The 24,190-nt window shown below is 45.5% G+C and overlaps 1 protein-coding gene across 2 annotated transcripts in view; it reads left to right on the top strand.

Annotated features, from left to right (window-relative positions):
- Positions 1–24,190, top strand: part of LOC119160937 (DNA mismatch repair protein Msh6) — a 619,403-nt gene that overhangs the window by 258,924 nt on the left and 336,289 nt on the right. For both annotated transcript variants that reach the window (XM_075880344.1, XM_037413220.2), the window contains exon 17: positions 18,683–18,788. In XM_075880344.1, coding sequence (XP_075736459.1) covers positions 18,683–18,788 — 106 coding nt within the window. The remainder of the gene's footprint in view (positions 1–18,682; positions 18,789–24,190) is intronic.

The raw sequence follows: 24,190 nt of genomic DNA, 5'->3' as shown, positions 1-24,190 counted from the left end.
TTTCTGCAAACATCCTCTGCTTTTTGATGTGCCCTGCGCCCTCCTATGCACTATGAATTGCAGCACTATGACTATGAAGTTGGTAATCATGAATTATCAACTAGCCCACCTTTCCATCCTATTACACTTCAGAGGATGTAGGCAATGGGCCATCGTCAATTTCCTTATTGCTGTCGCTTTGGCTCGTGGTCGGCACAACGTCTACAATACAGTCCTCATCTTGCAGCTGATCCGTGATGGCAACAACATCGTCCACACTGACAAACTCGTCAAATGTCGATCCTTCGACAGCACCCGGGAACTCTGCCAGCTCGTTACAAACTTCGAACTTCGGCGGAAACACTTGCGGTGACTTCAGTGCTGTCGTCGGAATTTGAGGTGTCATCACCAGGCATGTGGAAGCCGGCATGTCTAAAGCAGTTCTGGATGGTCTCCTTCGTGACATTTGCCGCCGATCTACTCAACATAGAAATAGCTCCGAGCAAATCGATCTTGAGCTCCGTGCCAACACGAAGGTTTCGCTGCGACCTCTCCACCAGGCGCTTCCGATAGCCGGCTTTCATTGCGCGTATAATGCCTTGATCCAGTAGTTGTAGTACAGGCGTAGTGTTCGGGGCTTGATGTTGCTGAAGGTCGTACTGCAGTGGTGTGATGAACAATTGTCCACGAGCAGGCACACCTTGCAATTTTCGCCTACCAAATCATCATTCCACGACGATAGCCACCTGCCGAAAAGCTCCCCGGTCTTCAAGGCTTTTGAGTTTGCTCGGTAGGTAACTGGAAGCGACAGAGCATTTCGAAAACACTGCTGTGCCGTGTTTTTCCCGATAACCAGAGGTCGAAGCTCTTTCGATCCGTCTAAATTAGCTGCGAACAGCACGGACACACGAGCTTTGTTTGTCTTGCTGCTGCAAGTCTTGTCGCCACGACACGCAAGTGTTTTGTTTGGCAACATTTGCCAAAATAGAGCGGTTTCATCCGCATTGGAGATATCTTGGGCTTGATATCTTGCTGCGATATCTCGCCAGTTTTCTTCGAGCCATTTGTCTACGCTGTCCAGGTCAGCCGCTCTGCTTTCACCTGTAACAGCTTTCCCAATGATGTTGTGCCGCTCTTTCAACTGTTGGAGCCAGCTTAAACCACTTTGGAAATCGTTCCTGCCAAGCAAGAAAGCAAGGTCCTTGGCTTTTTGCTCGATCATAGGGCCAGACATCGGGATGCTTCGCTACCGAACATCCACAAACTACTTGTAAACCGCCGCTTCAACATCTTCGTATACAGCAGTGCGCAGACATCAAGCGTCACGGGCACCTGGCCTTTTGTCCGACTTGGCCCTGATGTCTGCCTTGTTCTTCAGGATAGTACTCAAGGTGCTCCTAGGAATTTTGTACACGGCGGCGACGTCGGACTTCTTTTCACCGCGCTTACGATTTCGATTTATATATGACTCGATTTATGATTTCGAGTTTCGCGGCGAACGGCGAATTCTGCCTCTTTACGCAAGCCATAACGACAGCGCCCTAACACAGTTCACAGAGCAACAGGCAACACTACCAGCACAGACCACATTGGATGAGGACTCGAGATAACAGCTAGCTGCAGGCACTCAAGCATAAAAACAAAATGGCGCTCACTTCTACCGCCTCCGCGCCTCGGAAAAAGCACGACGGCCTCTGATTGGCTGTAAGCGCTACGAGCGGGACAGGATTATTTCTTGCAGGGGGATGTTCGCACATATGCACAACTGGGTCTAACCAACTTTTTCTAGGGTGACGCCGGCAGTTTTCTCCTCCACAGCGAGGGAAGGCTAACTTGCTGGAGCACTTTTTAGGCACATGGAGTTCGATATATCTTTGTCGTTGCTATTTTCGTTTGATAAAACAGTAACTTTTGCTATATATTCTGAATGTAGATTACCCTTGTTTAAGAATTGTTAGATATAAGGGATAATTTGATATAAACGGGTTCGATATAGTCAGACACGACTGTAGAGTAAGCTACACGGCTGCGTGCGGCTGCTTTTAAACTGTAAGTGATTGATCATGCACTAAACAACAGCAACAGGGCCGCCTGTAGCCACTTTGGAGTCGACGAGTTTTGTGTTCGCTACTGGAGACGGCAGCATGGGCAGCTGACAGCCACTAAGACGCGCTGGGCCTTCCATGCGCCTAAGACTGGGATGGATGGTAAAACTTTATTTCAACAGAAAGTAACTGTGAACGATTTCATGTTCGATGGCCATCAGCCCAAGGTTGACATCATAAGCTGACCATTTGCGGGCTCCTGTTGAAGGATGAACGCTAACGTTACGCCTGCAAACTTAGCGTACGGTATTCGAAAACTCTTCTCTATTTGCTTGTAACTTTTGTGCCTGAAATAAATTTTGTTTTGTGTTGAACTTGTGGCTTTATTGTTAAGATAAGTCTTCATTGGTAGTTCTCAAAGCTTGTATAGTCGAAACCCACAATAACGAAACCCCGCGAGTACGAAATCCCCGCGGCAACAAAATATTGCCGAATCTCCGGCGAACGTTCATAGAAGCCCATGTATTACGTATCTCGCGGCAACAAAGTGTTTTTGGACAGCGATCCCGCATTAACAAATTTTCTACCATGGTGGGGGCCTTATTTTACCCTCCCGCCAAAGGTTAACTTTCGAAAATATGCTCGTATGCGTGTTATGCGCACTCAAAATTTATAAACGTCTGCTTTTGCCGCGCTAGCGTGGGTACCGTCATTATTTTTGTTTACTTCGGGGGTGACACGGCTTTGGGATCACGAAAAATAGCAAAAAAAATCGATTTTTTTTTTAATCAAGTTTTCAGTTTCTGGAACCCTTTTTCTATCCGATTCCAAAATATCTACGCTGAAAACCGCGCAGAAGTGCTTCGGAAAATTCATTTCACCCACCTGGAAATTTTTCTAGAAATCGCGAGAAAACAGCGATTCTTGGGCTCATCGGAAAGAGAGTTTCTCCGGGTTTAACTTTCCCGCCTCAGCTGGCACCTCCCTTAAAAACAAGTGCACAAAAAGCAAATGTTTGAAGGTCGTTTCGAGGCCTTTCTTTTTAGTCCTTCTTCGGCGCACATTGGCTGTGGCCGCCATGTTTCCTCAGCTCGCCTCCCCATTGGCCCGAGGCTCGCTCCGGGAGATCGTCGTCTGCTCCTTGTGCGTCGCGAGGACATGGCTCTCGAAAATTGCTACTTCGTGATGTGTTCACGGCTCCATGATCACTTAAGATATAATTATGCTTTAGTTAGGAGCAGTAGGCAGATGCGCGATCAGGTTACTACGAGCGCGCCGCGTCATCGGAGTCGTCTTTAGCCCTCACTCCACCGACAGCGAGACTGCGGGCAGGAACGACGCACTAGCACACTTGTGGCAACGTGCTTCGTCGCAAGCAACGAACTGTAAGCGGCGGCACGGTCAGATTACTGCGAGTAACTGCACCGGGATGGACGGTAAGATTACTACGAGCGAGCGCGCGGTCTACGAGCGCGGCGCCTCATCGGAGTTGGCTTTAGCCCTAACTCCGCTGACAGTGAGACTGCGGGCAGGAACGACGCACTAGCGCATCCAAAACAACCCGCGGGTTGTTTTAGATGTGCTGGACACCCTTCACTCCTTCTTCGGCGCACATGACGACGACGTAGCAATGGACCACTTTTTCCAGTGCGAAGGGAGAGCTTTGAAGTTGTTGCATGGCAAGGGTCGGCAATAAATTTTCGTTCTGCAGGCCGTATCACTGTTTTTATGTCTCGTACTCGCAGCAGCGAAATTCTCACGAAAACGAAATTTTGCGGTTTCCCCGGCGATTTCGTTATTGCGGGTTTCAACTGTAGTTCATTGCTATAGCGTGAGAATCTCGATTTGCGGCCACTTCTTCCCCCCCCCTCTCCGTAAGTTTTCGCGAAAAGTTTTCCTTGCTTAATTCTCGCATCCCCCAACTTTTTATCGGGTCTTCACCAAAAAAAGTGGGAGGATTATGGGAGTAAACACTTATGACTAGCTGGCAGCTGACCAATAATTCCTCGCATACTACCTGAAGGTATCAAGTCCTCTGAAGAAAAACATTGTAGTGCAAAGTTACACACGGACAAAGAACACAGTACGTAAACTTGAAGAAAGCCACTAAAACATCACAAAAGGCAAAAGCTGAGAGGCAGAAGCAGAGACAGTAAACACAGAGGTGGCTGTTAGCAACTGACATTTCGGGAGGGGGTGGTGTGAACCTGCCTCATCCTAAGTTGGTACAGAGCATGCGCAAAGGTGCAGTACTATTGATCACTGCACCTACCTTATCCATGCAAGTCACCACTGCTCAAAACAGTCACACTCTTTCCGGGTCAAAAACACAGAAGCTGCGCTTACACATTTTTCCAAATTTGGTACGCCTCAAGCAATTGCCTTTCATGTTTTGTCTTAGCTTTACCTACTATGGATACATGTCGAAACATGGGTGTACAACCGCACTGCTTACAATGTAGCGGAAGGTTACCACCAGTGCCAGAGGGTAGAAGATTTGCAAGCTCCTGTGAACAAACGTTAATGCATCGACCAGATTGCCCAATGTGTTACTTATTGTAATAAGCGGAATGCTATACATCACACATGTGTCACATGCGTTCTATTTTTTTACATGTTTGATTTCGCAAGCTCTGCTTTTTGTGTCGAGCTGTGCAACCCTTTTACACGGGCCTACGAGTTGGCTTGGTGTGGAAGAGACCAATCTGATATCATTTCTGACAGCAACCTTTCTCAACCTGTTTGAAATGCAGATAACCACCAGGTTTTTTTTTCATTTTCTCTCGAACATTACGATCACACATGTGTTTCAATTTGAAATGCTTCTGTCAAGCTCGTCAGAGTGATCGACAGATGCTCATTCAATCGTGACAAAGAAAATAAGCCCTCTTTAATGTTTCGTCGTGAAATATATATAGTCTGAATCATCACATGACTCCCGTGTTAACCGGATAATAGAAACATAGATAGCGCTTGTCTCAGGAACAGGCGGCCATGAAATGAAGCAGGATGATGTCACATCTTCCCCATTTGATAAGCATCGTGGGCCTGCCATGGAAGAAAAACATTTCACAAATTAGTCATCAGTCTTCTCGGAGCTCGTTTGACGCGCCCATATTGTGTCGTTTTTTTTCTGGACTTGGAAGTTTCCTTTGAATAACGAGGCTCTTGGATGTCAGACGACTTCGCAGCTTTGATGTATTTATCCGTCACGTCCGTTGGCTTGCTGTTTTGTGGATGCTCCTCCGTCTTCACCGGACTTCTTTCTCCTTCATGTGGGAGATGGAACAGATGACGCCTGTTTCTGCACATGGTTTTTCCTTCATTTGAGACCTAGTAAGATCTCTGTGTTTTGGAAGGACGTAGGACCGTGCCCTCGGCGCCTCTGTCAGCCATACTTGAATGCCTGTGGATAGACAGGGAAGAGGTCTCGCAGCATGGTGTTTGTCAAAATACATCTTTGTTTCTGTCTGCATTTTTCTGTTTGCTCTTTCCAAGAAGCCTTTACTACTTCTGGCTTTAGCGTGGACGGCATGCACGGTACTTTTGATCTTAAACGGCGGCTCATTACCAGTTGTGCTGGACTATGGCCGGCTTGGCCCGGTGTGTTTCTACAGTTCAGCAAGGCGATGTAGGGGTCCTCGGCTTTCTTCAAAAGTCTTTTAAGAGTCTCTATCATGCGCTCAGCTTCCCCATTAGGTTGTGGGTAACGAGGACTTGTTGTGACATGCCTGAGGCCATAGTTTCTTGCAAAATCAGCAATTGTGAACAAGATGCATTGTGATGCGTTGTCCGATATTACCGTTTGCGGTATCTCATGCCTGGCGAAGCAGCTTTTCAGATGCTGGATAACTGCCTTCGACGTTCCTCTATCTAGCAGGGCCTGCTCAGAGTATGGAGTGATAATCAACAGCGACAAGATAGACTACTCCTTTTATCTCAAATAAGTCAATTCCGATTTTTCGCCATGACAGCTTGGTTGTTTGCGATGAAGTCATTGCTTCGGAAAATTGGATTTGCTCTGTCGCACATGGTTGGCAGTTGTCCACGGTTTGTGCAATGTCTTTGCTAATTCCTGGCCACCAAAGAGATTCTTTCGCGCTCGCGCCGCAGCGTGTGATTGATTCCCTGGTGTCCCTTGTGAACCCGTCTAAGCATTTCTTTCTGCAGCGCTCATGGAATCACCAGCCTTGAGTCCTTCAAAAGCAGCTGCTTGCAAACCGTGATGTTACCGCGATGCGTTCAGAATGGCTTCAGAAGCTGTGGTGGGTGGTGCTTAGCGGGCCAACCGTGCATGCAAGCTTCGAGAAACGATGCACATTCAAGGTCGTTTGCTTGCTCTGAACGTATGCGTTCGAACGTGTCATTGGAGAACTCGTACTGAACGAGCTTCGAGAAACGACGCACATTCAAGGTCGTTTGCTTGCTCTGAACGTATGCGTTCAAGCATGTCGTTGGAGAACGCGTACTGAACGACTCCCCCCACGTGAGCCGAAATGTCTGCATCAGGCAGCTCTCCGACAGAAAGCGCCCGGACCGTGCCCTATCACTCTCGCTCTAGAAAGTGCGTCTGTCATAGCAATGCTTTCCCCGGGACGTGAGTAAGTGTGAGTGAGTACCGCATGAGACGCATCTTGAACCTTCGAATACTTGGCGGTAAAGAATCAAGAGGATTTCGAGCCGATAGCTGGAGGAGAGGCTTGTGGTATGTCCCAAATAGGAACGTGAGGCCTCTTAGGAATTCGTTGAAGCGTTTTGCAGCTAAAATTAAAGCTAACACTTCTTCTTTGATTTGTGAATACCTCTGCTCTATTTTTGTGAGCGATCTAGAGGCGTATAATACTGGACGTCTCTCACCAGACAGCTGATTTTGAAGCAGTACTTCACTGTGAGCACCCTAGTGAAGACGCGTCCGCCGATACAATTTCAACTTCTGTTTTGGCTGAGCTCTCCCTTGTATGCGCAGTGTCCTCAAATCGAATGCGTGACATTTTTTCCAATTTTAATTTTTGTAGATTGAGATCCACCAGTTGAAGGCACACTTTGCGCCCGGTTCAGTATGCTTGTCCTGTTTCTCCCCCGTAGGGGCGTGTGCGCAAGTAGGCGTTTGGTGCGTAGCGACACCACAGACCTAAGCTAGTGGGAGAGTTTTGACTCCCTCCCACGCCTAGCCCCTCCCACGCCTAGCCGTGCGTGGCTCTGCCATGTACGAGGAAAAGGGGATCCTGGGGGTTGAGCCGACGCTGGGTGATTGGACGTTTAAGGCTCCCCGGCAGAGGCAAAACACACCTTTGGCCCCGGCTTCACGTAGACGGCACTCCTGTGCTGACCTACCCAGGAGAAATCAGCAGTCGCCTTTTCCTATCTCTCTCCCTACACCTTCGCCTTTCTCACTTTTTTATCTTTCCTGTCTTCTTCTCCCTTCTGTTTACTTTCAATTTTCTCGGCGGCAAGAAATAACCCTGTGCAAATAGCCTACTTTGGCCTAGACGCATTGGGTTATAGCAGTGTTGTACGGCTGACATCTGCAAGCTTTCAGCATCCGCAGACTTGCAGCATCCCTTGTTGGGCTCCGTGGTGGGTGACTGCCAACGCTGCTGAGCAACATACAATCAGCGTGCATAAAGCTTTCCCTTTGCTTAGCGATCGTGCCTCCTTAAAGCGGGTACGCACCGAAGGCATAAATTTTTTTCAACCGACCAAGACAAATCTTTTCTCACTTCTATTTTATACACTTCGAGAAAACTAACAAGCAAGCCCAAACTGTATCCCCCTTCGTAGGGGCTAGGTGTTTAACCGAAACTCTCGATGCCGGGTACAAGGTTACAAAAATCGCCAGCGGAAATGTACTCCTTGAGTTATGAGAGAAAGGCCAATTCGAAAAGCAGAACTCTCACAACTTTTGGCTACACACCAATCAGTATTACACCGCACAGGTCTATGAACTCGGCTCGCCGGGCAGTATCGAACCAGATTTGCTCTACCTGACCGAAGCTGAACTTCTGGAAGGATGGAAGAGTCAGAACGAGACCAACATACAGGGCATTTAGATAAAAAGAGAAAAAAAGGAAACACCAACTAAACACTTCATACTGACCTTTGTTTCGAGCGATTTGCCAGAAACCATTCAAAGAGGGTATACAAAAACTTCTGTGAGGGCATAGATTCCTAACCCCTGCCGTTGCTTTCAATGTCAGAGATATGGCCACGGCTCGCAAAGCTGTCGTGGCCAGGAAACTTGTGCTCTGTGGGGAGTTGTGGGCCACGCGTCCGACAATTGCGAAGCACCAGCACACTGTGTGAACAGTGGCAAGAATCATGCCACATACTTACGCTCCTGTCCCTTTTGGAAAAAAGAAAAAGAGATCATCACATTAAAGATAAAAGAAAACGCCACCTTTAAAAAAGCAAGAAGAGTCTCCATATTATGGCCCCACATATGCTGAGGCGGCACGTCAGGGGGCAGCATCGCACCAGCCTTCGCCACTCCTTCGACCTGCGCAGAGCGAGCCATTGGCTGTGGCGCCTGCCCTCAAGGCGGCAGTAGTTGAGTCTACTCCGCCTACTATTGAGCAGACTCCAGGGTCCTCGGGTCTCAAGGCCTCACCTCACCAGGAGAGGCCCAAACTTCGAACAACCAGCTCGCATGTGCGGGCATCCAGTGCCTCCGAGGAGGCAGTGGATACGTATAGAGCGGCGCGCCAAGAGAACTAAAAAGCTCATAACAGGACCTGATGACAGCCCTGTAACCTGAGCTCGAACTTTCAGCTTAAACAAGTCACTTCCTTAACGTACACACAGCGCTACTTTACTTCCAATATGGAAACACAAAGTATACATTGGAACGTCAGAGGACTGCTTGAAAACCTTGACGACGTCCAAGAGTTCTTACACAAACACTCACCAAAAGTGCTGTGTGTACAGTAAACACACCTAAAATCCTCCCATACAAATTTTCTACGTGCTTACGTCATATTCCAAAACAACCAAGTTGATGCTGTGGCGTCATTCGGTGGCGTGGCCATATTATGGTTGATCAAGGAGTAGCGTGTACACATTTACCACTCCAGACATCCTTGAGGCGGTGGCTGTCCTTGAGGCGGTGGCTGTCTGAGCAGTACTTTCAAACAAACTCGTCACCGTCTGCTCTCTGTACATACTTCCACACCACCGTCTTGAAAGACGTGAATTCTAGTCTTTAATAGACGAACTACCTGAACCTTATCTGCTCCTTGGGGACCTAAATGCACATAGCGGTCTGTGGGGCGATTCTCGCTGTGATGCACGAGGTCGTCTCATTGAACGGTTTCTCTTCTCTTTCGGTGTCTGTCTGTTGAATAGGAAAGAGCCAACATAATATAACGTTGCCAACAAAACTTACTCGTCTATAGACCTCAGCATGGTATCTCCTTCACTTCTACCTCTCCTGAAATGTAAAATCATAAATAGTCTATATGGAAGTGACCATTTTTCTGTAGTGTTGAGTTCACCAACAACATATGAATGTCCTCCACATGTTCCCAAACGGCTGATAAACAAAGCAGACTGGGAACAGTTTCACAACACTACTCGTTTAAGTTGACTGACATATGTAGGTTAAATATTAATAAAGCTGTGCAGTAGTTCACAGCTTTTCTTACTGACGCAGCAGCCAAGTGGATACTGCAAACATCTGGAATGCCTGGCAAGCGACATGTCCTATGGTGGAACACTGAGTGTCGGAGTGCGCAAAGGGAGCAGAACAGGGCATCGAGGTTGCTTCGAAACTCACCGACAGCGCACAATCTTGACAGCTTTAAGAAAATTATGTCTTGTGTCAGGAGAACGCATCGGCAGGCCAGAAGAGAAAGCTAGCAGAAGTTCTTATCAGGGATCAATTTATATACACAGGAGGCTAAAGTCCGGAACATGGTTAGTAGAATAGCAGGAAGACAAGCACACTCATACCCACTCGTAAACACGCATGGTGACAGCTTGGAAGATTAGGCGAACTTCCTGGGCGCATACTTTAAGCAAGTGTCTAGCTCGTCACACTATACTGATGCTTTCCAAAAATACAAAACAAGAATAAAAAGCAGAAACTAGAACGCAAATGTACAAAGTACGAGGCATACAACCAAGCTTTTGGCTTACATGAGCTCCAAACACTACTAAACTCCTGCAGTAATTCCGCCCCTGGTTCCAACTGTGTGCTGTATGAAATGCTGAAAAACCTCCCAATTGAAATGCAAAAAACTTTACTTTGTTTGTACAATGCTTTCTGGTTTTCTGGCACTATTCGTGCTTCCTGTAAAGAGGCTATTATTATTCCCATTTTGAAAGAGGGCAAGGACCCTTCTTCAGTTTCGAGTTATAGGCCTATGGCACTTACAAGCTGCTTGTACAAACTTTTAGAAAAAATGATAAACTGCCGACTTGTATATTTCCTTGAAACAAACAATTTGTTCAACCCATGCCGGTGAGAATTTCGAGAAGGTAGATCCACCACAGACCACCTTGTTTGTATTAAGGCACAGATCAGAGAGGCTTTCGTCCACAATCAATACTTTTTTTTGGTGTTTCTTGGTATCGAAAAGGCTTATGAGACAACATGACGCTTAGGAATATTAAGGGACCAGTCCTACCTTGGTGTGCGTGGCAGAATGCTCACTATAATCCAAAGTTACTTGTCAAAGCGGACATTCCGTGTCCGAGTGGGCAGCGTTTTTTCCAAAACCTTTGTTGAAGAAGCAGGAGTGCCACAAGGTAGTGTACTTGGTTACAAACTTTTTATTATCAAAATGAATTTCTTGCACATGTCTATCCCTCGCAATATGTTTTATTGCACATATGTCGACGACATCTAGCTTGATTTCAAATCTTGCAATCTGGCCATGTGTGAGCGGCAGGTTCAGCTTGGTTTGAACAAAGTATCCAATTGGGCAGAAGAAAACGGGTTCCGACTGATTACACGGAAAAGCACGTGTGTCCTGTTCTCCAGGAAGAGAGGCATTCATTCTCAACACGATGTTCAACTGCATGGGGAACGTCTTTCTGTTAATATTGAACACAAATTCTTAGGCCTAATCTTGGATGCCGAGCTAACCTTCTTACCACCACATGAAGTATTTAAAAAACAAGTGCATAAAAGCAATGAACATTCTAAAAGTGTTGTCACACATTATGTGGGGAAGTGACAAAAAGGGTTTAATGAATTTGTATGAAAGCCTCTTACGTACCTGCCTAGACTATGGGGCAATAGCATATCAGTATGAGACACCTACTGCCCTTAAAATGCTCGACCCTGTTCATCATCCAGGCATCCGTCTCTCTACCGGTTCTTTTTGCACTAGCCCCGCGGACAGCCTGTTCGTGGAATCGAACGAATGGTCGCTCCACCTACAGAGATGTTGCATGTCTTTTAAATATTATCTTAATGTGAATGTAGACAAGGAACATCCTTCACATTCGACAATCAATAACATTTCAAGTTCTTCTGTGTTTGAAAAACGGCCTTTCATGAGACAGCCCTATTCTCTCTGTGTTAGGGGCCTAGCGAAAGAAACCTGTGTGCCATGAACAGGACCACGTCGGCGGCGATTCCACAAATCGCCGCCGCAATGGTCCTGTTCGGAAGCTTCAGGCTCGGCATCGGGCCCGACGTCATCGAAGTCGGCCTGGCGAAAACAGTTTCGCGTGCATGTAGCCGTCACCACTTCCCACGAAATATTCACCACCTCCACAGCCGAATACAGGGACTTTCGAACCGGCAAGTTGGCTGCCAGGTGGTCAACAGCTATGAGCAAGCGCTTAGCAACGTGGCAATTAACGCGCTGATTACGCTCAAACCAAGCGGTCACACTTTCGACGTTTTGTTGAGCGGCACGAAGAAGCGTGCTAGTCCTCCCGTCGGCCATCATGACCCCACATGCACACCAAGAGTGAGCAAGACGCGCACACGCGACACACATGCCCGAGCGCGTGGAACAGCTCTGGGCCCGTTTCCAGTCAGAAAACGAAACTAATTCGAGCCAGCGTGGCGGGCATCGCGAAGCGGCGGAGACGGGCGAGGGTTGTGATGAACAGAGGTGAGCAGACTCGCGAGAGAAGAGCAAGGTGTTCCGATAAAGAGAGGGGAGGATGCGGCGGGAGGGCGACCTTGAAAACGAAAACGCACAGAAAGGAGGCAGGTTGGGCAGCTTGCTTGAAAGGTCCACGAAACTCGCACGTAGAACAACTTGGAAAAAGTGCATGGCCGCCTGAATCGGTGCGCGGGGCGGTGTACGAAGAATCGGCGGCCCTAGTAAAAAAATTGTTTCGTTGCGCCGGCGGGTTTGCGTGGCCTCATGAACTTCGATATTTCGCGATTCGTTTCGCGCAAATTAACAGCCGTTATCGCGCTTCCGCACGCGAGCGGAAGGCGTGCTGAGTTGAGTGCGAAGTAAGCAAGAACAAGTCCTACACACGAAATGAATCGCAAATTATCAAAGTCGATGGAATAGCGTATGCGCGTGCACTAGGCGCAGACTATCGGACACAGTCGGTGGCCGACGATGTTAGCAAATGGTCTGGTCACTCCAGGCTGCCGTCGCCAACGACAGTACCAGCAATCAAAAACGGGGTAGATGGCCGACCGGTGTTCCAAAGATCAACGGCAGTGTGAAAGCACGGGCCTCGTCTGGCGATGCGGGGTGCTCAGAGTAACAGGGGGACAAAGGACGAAGGGGTGCGTAACAAAAAATGGTCGGGGAGAGCAGCAACTTGAGGGGCACGGAGGCAGGGTCGGCGTTTAACAATAAGAATGTATGGGCACCTCGCCGATGCCTGATCGGTGGTCGAAATTGGTTTCCCGAGAAGTCGGCAAACCGCTGACTCTGTTCGCTGTAACCGATCAGCGGCGCTCGGAGATGTTCGTTGTAAGTGCGATTTTGTGCCATTGAACCATTGTAATGTATAGTAGCAGGGAGAAAACAACTTGAGCTTTCAAGCACAAGTATACTGAAAAAGTAAACACAATAACAAGTGTGTAATAAATGTGACCTTTATTGATCCAGTATTTGGGCAGATTCACATCATGTACTGTCAATTAATGTCAGGAATGCTTGCTTGCAAGAGAGTGCTCAAGTTCTATTGATATGTCTATGCAAAAAAGAGATTGTGCTCAGAGCTGAGCAGATAGTATACTGTAAGAACACCAACAAAGATGTACAAACAAGAAAATTGTACAATGCATGCCTAAAGCTTATTTTGTTAGAATTCGGCCCTTTTGATCTGTAAGTACACACCTCGTAACTGTTCCTTAAGCATACATGTTCGCTGCATACTCAGAAGTCATGTCATTACCTGCAGCGAGAAATTTTAGCTGTAGTAACTGTGTAACTTTACTCTAACAATAAATGTAGCAAGCCTGAAATATTTTGTAGGCCCATCAACTGAATACATATTACCTATGATATGGGCTCACAGCTGAGAATCAATACTAGTGCCTACCCTGTTCACACGATGCGACGTTGCACAATTGTGAAGTACTCAATGTAGCATTGCAGAGAAAAATTTAGAACTGCACGCATCTGCAATTGCTTATTTAACAAGTTTAGCAAAACTACATTGCTCTCACTTTTCAAGCTATCTATCGGCAATGTGCAAGTTTCCTTCCCGATTCCACGTCATGCATTCACTTCACTTCAAGATTAACACTACAGGGCAAACGCTGCGTCTGACGGCAGAATCGGACCCTTGTCTTGAAGCCACGCTATTTAAACTTGAATGCCGCAACACAATGAGAGCGACGTTCATTCAGCGATCTTGATGTTCAGTTATATGCATTCGCTTTTTAGCTTTCAAGAGTCTTTACCCATGCATTGAAAGCTTTTGATATAAATGAGTGATTTTTGTTTGGACCCGACCATTTACATTGGTTGTACCGGCTTAGACACTCGCAATAAATGATGAAAACCTTACTCTTTTCACGTTGTTTTAGTCAGTCGAGGCCAGTTAGGTCACCTGGCAATAATTACAGACGCGAAGCGCGATTTAGCAACGAAAAAAGAAAGAAAAAAAACAGAGGAAGCGAGCAGCACAAGCCAGCCGCTAGCCCCCAGCTGCAACAAAAAATGCGCCTGTTTAATGATGATGATAATACTACCAGCGCCATCTGGACTCGCGGTATTGCAGTTCAGTACTCCGCCGCTACGTATTTGCATGTTACTTTGATACAACAGCCCAGAAGTACAGTTTCCGATCTCTAAACTGGTAGGTGTTCTGTGGTATGCCTGCTATAGTGGCAGTGGCAGGCAGTAGATTGCGACGTGTCTTTTCTAGAGGTTACGAAGCATGCGCTGACTGCACATATTCAAACATACTTCTTAGAACTACAACATAAATACACATGTGCTAAATTCTTTACTGATGCTTCAAAGTCCAACACTTCTGTCGCTTACGCAGCCGTCGGCCCATCCTTTTCGGAAGCCGGCGTCCTGCACTCTAATAGAAGCATTTTCACCGCCGAAGCTTATGCGATACTTGCGGCCGTTAAACACATTAAAAAGATAAAACTACAGAAGGCAATGATATATACAGATTTTTTATGTGTAGAAAAGCTCTGAAGACTTTTAAAAAGCACAAAAACCCTGTCCTTGTCTCGCTTTATTCGCTCTTATGCACAGTGTACTCATCCAAGCAGCATGTTGTAGTTTGTTGGGTGCCAGGACACCGCAAAATACAAAGCAACGTTCTGGTGGACCAGCTAGCTGGATCCGCCAACGAAACTGCTACCAATACATTGGTACCGATTCCTGCACTCGACTCAAAACCTTTTCTAAAACGAAAGCTCAGGAGTTAGCGGCAGAGCACGTGGGACACACACCCAAGTAATAAATTGCATGTCATCAAGCTGCAACTTGGTCACTGGTCGCCAGTATCAAAATCACACCTCACAGAAGTAATACTTAAAAGGTTAAAAACAGGACATACACACACAACACATTCATTTCTTCTGTCTGGTGACGATCCACTTTTGTGTGATAGATGTGGAGAAGCGCTCACCGTACTTCACATTCTGATCCAGTGTAAAGAATTAGACACGCTAAGAAAACAAGGCTTTCCATTACCCTACCAACAACAGATACCACTTCATCCTGTAATGTTCGTTGGTAGGAAACCACTTTTCATACATAAATTGTTGTTAGCTTTTTTGAAAGAAGTTCATATATACCCGAGCATTCCGTAGCACGACCTCTCCAGGGAGGTCTCCGCTGCGGTGGCTACACTCAACAAAGCACTTGCCTCACGACCCTTGGACAAAAGGGTGTGAACGATCGAGACAGTAGTGCTTATGCCATACATGTCCACCATGGTTTTTATTATCACAAACTTTCGTCATCCATAAACACCACACACTTTTTAGGGCATGGTCATGATTTTATTACTTCTATGTTTTTACCCGCCTTAGGGTGAGGAATTTTAAGGCCCTTATACAGCCGCTAATCACAATCATTGTTCACATCTCTTGTCCCATGGACTGGCGCTTTTCAGCCATCAAATGGCCCTTGCGCCACAAAGCACCAAACATCATCATCATCATTGTCCTGTTTCTCTTGTGTATTGCCTCAATTCACCCCAATCCTGTAGGCACTGACGCTTTGATGCACTGCTAGCAACCACCGCACGAAATTTAGGTCAGTGGACTGCTTCGCATGCCACGAGGTGGTGATGTTACACTAAGTTTTTTTAGGTGCTTTAACAGCTTTGATCTTTTCAAAAGTTCGCTTTTGAAGAAGCTGGTTTACAGTTAGGCTGCTTGTTTTTACTCTAGCACAAACTTCCGTTTTCTGCAGACCAATTTCAATATCTACCTCTCTGCTCTCCCTGTCTAATTCAGGAATCATGAATTGTAATTCGTGCCCCAAGTCACTCAGCAATGCAATGTGATCAGCGAAGCGCAAGTTACTAGGATACTCTCTATTTTAGTAAAGTACCCTCTATTATCTCGTATTCATACCACTTCATTCTAGGCCCTTGAAAACTTCCTGCAAGCATGTGGTAGATACCATCGGAAAAATTGTATCCCCTCGTCTTACACCCACCTTTATTGGTATTGTCGCTTTATTTATGGAGCACTATTGTGGCAGTTGATCCACTGTAGATTTCTTTCAGGATGTTTATATATGCTTCATGAACGCCTTGATTCCCCAGTATCTGCATGACTGCTAATATCTCTATTGAATCAAATGCTTTCTTCTAACCTATGATGGTTATGCAGAGTGATTGGGTGTATTCTCAGCATTTCTCTATCACTTGATTGATAGTATGAATGGGGTGGATTGTTGATTATTCTGTATGAAATTCTGCTTGATTGAATTCTAATGTCTTAATTTTGTTAGAAATGGGCTTTGTAACAAAAGGCAAGGCCAGGCATGTTGCATGGCAATTTATTGTCATTATAACTATATTGATTTTTTGAGAAGTTGAAATACTTTGAGTATTGAAATTCTAGAATCGGCACATGCGCAGGGCTTTGCGAAACGTCAACCTTTATGGAACGTAATCTACCCACCATGTGGGCTTTAGGTTTGCTGCCATATCTCGCAAATTCACCTTTGTTCGTGAGGACCCGTGATAGCCACAGTGGGCTCCAGCCGTCGAGTCAAAATGAGCCGAAGTGCAAGCGCCAATAGCTTTAACATTGTTTCAACTGTATTACTAAAGCTAGGGTGGCCTAGAACACCGAAGTCGAAAACATGTGATCACTCCTTCAAGTGGGATAGGTGACGCCATAAGGCGAGGCCAAAGTGAACCAGGCAATAACAAAATCGTTATTGCAGAAATACTGCTCATTTTACGTCTGTTTCAAGAATCTTGCAGTGGCATTATTACACTTAAATTCCTTTTTAAATCATTTTCACTTCAAAAACATTAGGTGTAAGGTAACGTGTTGTTCGTGACTGTGGTTGGGGGATCGAATCCCGGCTGCGGCGGCTGCATTTCCGATGGAGGCGGAAATGTTGTAGGCCCGTGTGCTCAAATTTGGGTGCACAATAAAGAACCCCAGGTGGTCGAAATTTTTGGAGGCCTCCACTACGTCGTCTCTCATAATCATATGGTGGTTTTGGGATGTTGAACTCCACATATTAATCAATCGTGACTGTGGTTGCTCAAAGCGTTGCAAGATGTCCACACCATCGTGGCAGTAACCTTGTATCTCTTCACCTTTTCGTGCATTTGAGAATAGTGGACACGACAGAAAACTTCTTGTGATTTTGCCACACTAGGGATTTTATCGTACCTAAGTTAAATATATTTAAATGCAGTTATCATAACTATTTATGTTATGTGCAGACGTAAAGGTATATGCTTTCGTACGTCTGCAAGCCTTTATGTATGGGGAGCTAAAACTTTTAAAAACAAGTGTTCTGGTAACCCGGTAAATGCAATCTGTTATTCTGGTAACATGGTAACGTTAAAATGTATACGTACAAGCTGAATCTGCCTACCCTGAAGAAAAATACATAAAACAGCTAATAATCCCCCACTCATAGCTTCTCTGGAACTTCTCTGTCATGATCTTGGGTCGTTACCTGTGAATAGTGTCACCTTGTGTTGAGTTCCTTTGTGTGCACACTGTTCACAGATCATAGTTTATTCTTTTTAGAAAGCTTTTTCTGAAACACTGCTGCATAAGTTGACACCATTTTTTGAGCTTGCTCTACCCGCAGTAGCTTTTACTTAATCACAGTCTCCTTCTTTTATAGTGGCAGCCAGTGCCCCTGCTAGGGAATCGATCGCTGTACGACATTCAGTCATGTGGCAGTCTTCAGGATGCTGTAGTGCACTGCTAAACTGCTGTGCATTATATGCACTGGGAATTTACAAGCATGCTGAGTGAAGTAGTGTGCTCTGTCTGAATTGGTTGCTCAGGTTGCTAGCAGAGCTTGTGATCCCTTAAGACATGTAAAATCTCAGTTTGATTTTGTTTCTGGCTGTTATAGCATTCCAGCACAGAGCACAGGAACCCATCCATGACTTTTGATCTGAATGCCAATAAAGTTCGTCATTCCAGCTCGGTGGTGCATCAACTACACACAGCTGAAAGGAGAGTTCCGCATCCACTGGTATGCACTGTGGCATACTGCAACTCATGATGAGATCACTTAGTTGATTCGAAATCAATCTATTTTGCTCTGAGCATTGATCTCAGTTGGGCACATGGCAAGGATATTTAACTCTCAAACGATGCACTTCGTAGGGTTGTCAAAACAAGCAACTTCATGTCATAGTAGACACCATTTTTTAGTAAATGCCATACTTCAAGGGATTTGAGCAGGACAAGCGATTGAAATGGGCTGATGTGAATTTAATGTGTTAGTGTAGCCCATACCAATGCCATCGTCCGAGTGATTACAGCTGCTGGCATGCTGTCCAAAGAAACTCTTTGCAAACTGAATTGTATTGCAATATGGTTTTCAATATTGTTTGCATTTTGCTTTAGTGTTTGTCATTTATTTGACGCAGGTTCTCACCAGGCTCCTTTAACACCTGCTTTGTTTTTTGCGTTGTGGCCAATTAAACAAGTGCACCTGAGCTGAGCTTGCAATAATGGGAGAGGTCTCTTTTTTTCCAGTCACCCTATAAGCTTGCTTCTGTCAAGCAGTAAATCCTGAATTAGTGCCTTGTTACTGTAGGTACCTGTCCAAGTCTCTAATTGAAGAAGAGGTTCTGACTATGTGCCGCTTCGAGAAGTATGTACCACCTCAGAGCAGTGATACCAGGCAGGACCTGAACAGCCTGGTAAGTTATGTAACTTTTATTTATTTAAGCAATACTTCGATGACATGAATCCAGAGAAACAGAAGCGTGTTCTTCACCCCCTCCGTTTTCTGAGTGCTTCAGTGATCGCACGTTGCTAGTCTGAATTAGTAAGCATAACCAAATGAATCTAGTAGGCAATTATAGACAAGAGAAGCATGAAGGTCATTAATTGATGTCTCTAACTGTAATTTAGTAATAATGGTGTTCATTGTAGTAAATTAGTGAGGTCTAAAAAAATCGTTGTGCCCATTGGTGGTATATGACCCCACTACCTTAGAACTATGCGTTCAATGCTCTCTTGCTTGACCTATGGTACAAGAAATCGTTGCTTAAATAGAACAGCTTTTTTAATTCTTATTGGTTTCATACCTGAATATGGCAACTAAGTTTATCCGCCAGTAAATGGAACTCCTTCCAAACTCCTTGATAAAAAGAAGACACGAGATCACACAAGACAGGCGCCGATTTCCCGTGTGTAGTCTTTTATCTCGTGTCTTTGTTTTCTTGCGCTTTTACCGTTGATTTAAACTAGCCCAGTCTTGCACTTTATTGCACTTCTAAACTACTTTCTTGGTCCAGTTGTTGCTGTTTAATGATAGTCTATAAACGGAGTCTTCTCAGTTCGAGGTCAGTCTGTTGCTGTTCAATGAAGTCGTCTGTGCTGAAGTGTATTTGAAGAAAAATAGGTGGTTTTTTTGTGGGTGGTGTTTGGTAGCATGAAAAGAGTTTAACTGTGAAAAAGTGACGATATATATATATATATATATATATATATATATATATATATATATATATATATACATATACAGTCGAACCCGGGTATATCGAACTCGCCAATAAACGTTTATTAGTTCGATATATGTTATAATTCGATATAGGCCTGGTATAGGATTTGACACAAAGGCTCATAATAAATTATAAGAAAAGTAGTTTATTAATATGGCCACTTACTTACGGCCCCTACTGTGGTACAAAATAGTCTTGGATTTTCTTCTGGGCCAATGACTTCGCTGCCGCAAACGGCACGCACGCCTTAACGTTGTCCAACGAGTCGCAGGAGCCGAGGCCGCAACCTTCCACATTCACGCAATAGTGCCGGACCAACGCAAGTGCACTAATCACTTCGGAGGGTGTAGGCAATAAACCATCGTCAATTTCCTTACTGCTGTCGCTTTGGCTCGTGGTCGGCAGGACGTCTGCAATCTAGTCATCATGTTGCAGCTGACCCGTGATGGCGACATCATCGTCCACACTGACGAAGTCGTCGAATGTCGATCCCTCTACAGCAGTCGGGAACTCTGCCAGCTCGTTCCAATCTTCGGCAGAAATATCTGTGGTGTCTTCAGTGCTGTTGTCAGAATTTGGGGTGTCATCACCAGGCATGCGTAAGCTGGTATGCCTAAAGCAGTTCTGAATGGTCTCCTTCGCGACATCTGCCCACGATCTACTCAACATAGAAATAGCTCCGAGCATGTCAATCTTAAGCTCCCTGCCGACACGAAGCTTCTGCGGCAGCCTCTCCACCAGGCGCTTCCGATAGCCGACTTTCATTTTATTTATTTATTTATTTATTTATTTACATTTCACCTACATCGCCGTGAGGCATTACGTAGGGGAGGTACACATAATAATTTGACTACATAGTTTTCAATCGAAACAATAGATTCAACAAATAAAACAGCACTCAAAATATTTTAAGAGAAAAAAAAAAAAACACTCGAATATTGGTGAGTGAAAACGTCACAGTCATGCATTTGTAAACACCCACACGCTTCGAAACAGCAAACCATTCTTAGTGGCAGTGATTTGTAGAAGTTGTTACAATGAAGAAAAAAAGGATTCATTATCAGTTTCATTGACGAGATCATCCGGTAGACGGTTCCATTCCTGTATTGTTTTTACGAAAAAAGAACTACCGAAAGAGTGGGTTTTGTAACAATATTCTAATATTTTTCGTAAATCGTCTTGACGATTAGAGACGTACGTTGGTGTGAACAGATAATCAAGAGGTTTAATGGCATTTCCATTATAATATATACAATGAAGAAATTTAAGCCTGAGTTTCTGCCTCCTTACCATCAGTGTCTCCCATTTCAATGCTCGTTTCATTTTTGTGATGCTTGCAAAGGAAGTATAGTTGTTGCTAACAAATCTGGCTGCTTGGTTTTGAATTTTTTCCAATGCGTCAATCAAGTATTGCTGGTTGGGGATCCCAGATCACGCAAGCATACTCTAGAATAGGTCTTACATACATGAGATAAAGGGTTTGTTTCACGGTCTGTGAAGCTTGCCTAAAATTTCTGCGTATGAAGTATAGCATCCGGCCTGCCTTGGTCACAGTTATGTCAATGTGTTTATTCCACTTGAAATTGTCAGAAAAATAGATGCCCAAGTACTTATAATAGGATTCATTGGTAATTATTGAATTCTTTATTTCGTATGTTGTGTCTAGTTTACTAATCCGGTTGGTGAATGATACACAGCAACATTTACGGACGTTTAGACTCATTTTCCATTTTTGGCACCACGTTGATATTCGGTAGAGATCATGCTGCAGAATTTCAGCATCCTTGTGCGATTTAATTACTCTATAAACACTACACAATTATCTGCGAATAACTTAATGTGAGAGGTAATACCATCGACTATGCTATTAATATAAATCAGGAAAAGCAAAGGTCCTAATACGCTCCCCTGCGGTACACCGGACGTAACGGTTACCGCAGATGATTTTGATTTGTTAAGCACTACGTTTTGCTGTCGATCGTTTAGATAGTTTTTTACCCAATTGATAACTTTAAGGTTTATGTTTGCAGAGAACATTGCAAATTCTAATAGATTGTGTGGAACAGTCTTGAAGGCTTTCCGGAAATCAAGGAACACTGCATCTACTTGAGCGCCACTGTCTATAGATTGTGCAATGTAATGCTGAAATTCGACTAGTTGAGTTACGCATGAGCGTCTATTTCTGAAACCATGCTGAGATGAAGTGAGGAAGTTGATTGACTCTAGGTGTTTAACTGTTTCACTGTATATGATGTGCTCAAATAACTTACAGCAAATTGCTGTTAGCAAGATGGGTCTGTAGTTTTCGACAAGCTTGTTATCACCTGATTTATGAACCGGGATAACGTTTGCAACTTTCCAGTCATGTGGGACAACTTCAGTATTTAGTGTAATTTCATATAACACGCATAAATACTTTACAATAACGCTGTGACAGTTTTTATGAACAAATGGTGATAAACCATCTGGTCCAACTGCTTTAGTTGTATCTATCTGCCGTAACAAGCAATCAACACCAGTAATATAAACCTACACGTCTTTCATGAAAGGCCACGTGACTAGAAGCTCCCTCACATCGCCAGGTGTGCTTTGAGTAAAAACTGATAGGAAATAGTTGTTAAAAGCTTCAGCTTTTTCCTCATCGGTGCACAAAGTATCACCCTCCATGGTCAGAGCAGGAATACTTATATCGTCTTTTCTAGTTTGTTTAACATACTTCCAGAACTCTTTCGGGTTTCGCTTTAACCTATCGCGTAATTGGGCAAAAAAAGTATCCTTCCTTGTTTTTATTGCCGATTTATTGGACCTCCGGGGCGTGGTGACGTAGGACGATATTTTCGACGAAGAACTTAGCTACCTCGGATGCACTGCCCTTTGGAATGGCTTTTGTCTCGGCGTAGCGGGTGAGGTAGTCGGTAGCTACCACGATCTACTCGTTTCCGAAAGACGATGTCGGGAACGGTCCCAGTAGGTCCATACCAATCTGCTGGAAAGCTCGGCAAGGTGGTTCAATTGGCTGCAGAAGTCCCGCTGGCCTTGTCGGCGGTGTCTTGCGTTGCTGACAGTCCCGGCATGTCCTCACATAACGAGTGACGTCGGTGTTAAGACGTGGCCAGTAGTACCTTTCTTGTATCCTCGCGAGCTTGCGAGAAACACTGAGGTGCCCTGCCATCGGATCGTCGTGCAGGGCCTGCAGGAGTTTGGTCGCAGAGCTGAAGGCACCGAAAGGAGGTACTTGGCTCGGAGCTGTGTAAAGTTTTTCTTTTGGAGAAGACCGTTTCGCAGGAAGAACGACGCAAGAGCGCGCTTGAATACCTTCGGGACTTCGGCGGTCCTGCCTTCGAGGTATTCTATTAGGGCCTTAAGTGCTGTCGTTCAGCGAAGTCGTCAGTAGTTATCAATCCCAAGAAGTAGTCGTCATCCAGGTCGTCGGGTGATGGTTGGTCGACAGGCGCACGAGAGAGACAGTCGGTGTCGGAGTGTTTCTTGCTGGACTTGTAAATGACAGTAATGTCATATTCTTGAAGTCTCAGGCTCCATCGTGCGAGGCGACCTGAAGGGTCCTCCAAGGTGGCTAGCCAACACAAGGCGTGGTGGTCGCTCACAACTTTGAAGGACTGCCGTAGAGGTAGTGGCGAAATTTTGACGTAGCCCAGGTTATGGCGAGGCACTCCTTTTCAGTTGTGGAATAATTGGCTTCTGCTTTAGATAGCGATCGGCTGGCGTAACTAATAACTCTTTCAAGTCCGTGAGCCCTCTGCACAAGAACGGCGCCAAGGCTTCTGCTGCTTGCGTCAGTGTGTATATCTGTCTCGGCGAATTCGTCGAAATGGGCAAGTAACGGAGGCGTCTGTAGGCGATGTTTAAGCTCCTGGGAAGCGTGTTCCTGCGGCGTTTCCCTCTTGAACTCCACTTCGGCCTTGGTAAGATTAGTAAGAGGATCGGTGATGCGGGCGAAGTTTTTCACAAACCGCCTATAATAGACGCACAGGCCCAGAAATCGGCGCACCGCCTTTTTGTCAGTGGGCGGCAGGAAGACGGCGATGGCGGCTGTTTTCCGTGGATCGGGACGAACTTCAGACTTGCTAATAACGTGCCCCAGAAACAAGAGCTCCTCGTACGCAAATCTGCACTTTTCTGGCTTCAGTGTGAGTCCAGACGTCTTGATGGCTTGAAGTACAGCTTCAAGGCGCCGAAGGTGCTCGTTGAAACTCGAGAAAAACACCACGACGACGTCCAAGTAAACAAGGCAAGTCTGCCACTTCAATCCTGCCAGTACTGTATCCATAACGCATTGAAAAGTTGCAGGCGCTGAGCAAAGACCAAAGGGCATCACCTTAAACTCGAAGAGCCCATCCGGTGTTATAAACGCCATCTTCTCTCGCTCTCTTTCGTCGACTTCGATTCGCCAATAGCCAGTCTTGAGGTTCATTGACGAAAAGTACTTGACGTTATGGAGCGGATCAAGTGCGTCATCTATTCGTGGGAGAGGATACACGTCCTTTCTTGTGATTTTGTTCAGGTGGCGATAATCGACGCAGAAACGTAGGGTCTTATCCTTTTTCTTCACTAACACCACGGGGGATGCCCATGGA

Source organism: Rhipicephalus microplus, chromosome X (genome assembly GCF_043290135.1).
Source record: "Rhipicephalus microplus isolate Deutch F79 chromosome X, USDA_Rmic, whole genome shotgun sequence".
NCBI lineage: Eukaryota > Metazoa > Arthropoda > Arachnida > Ixodida > Ixodidae > Rhipicephalus > Rhipicephalus microplus.
The sequence above is the reverse complement of the archived record's forward strand: the minus strand, read 5'-3'. Positions and strand labels throughout refer to the sequence as shown.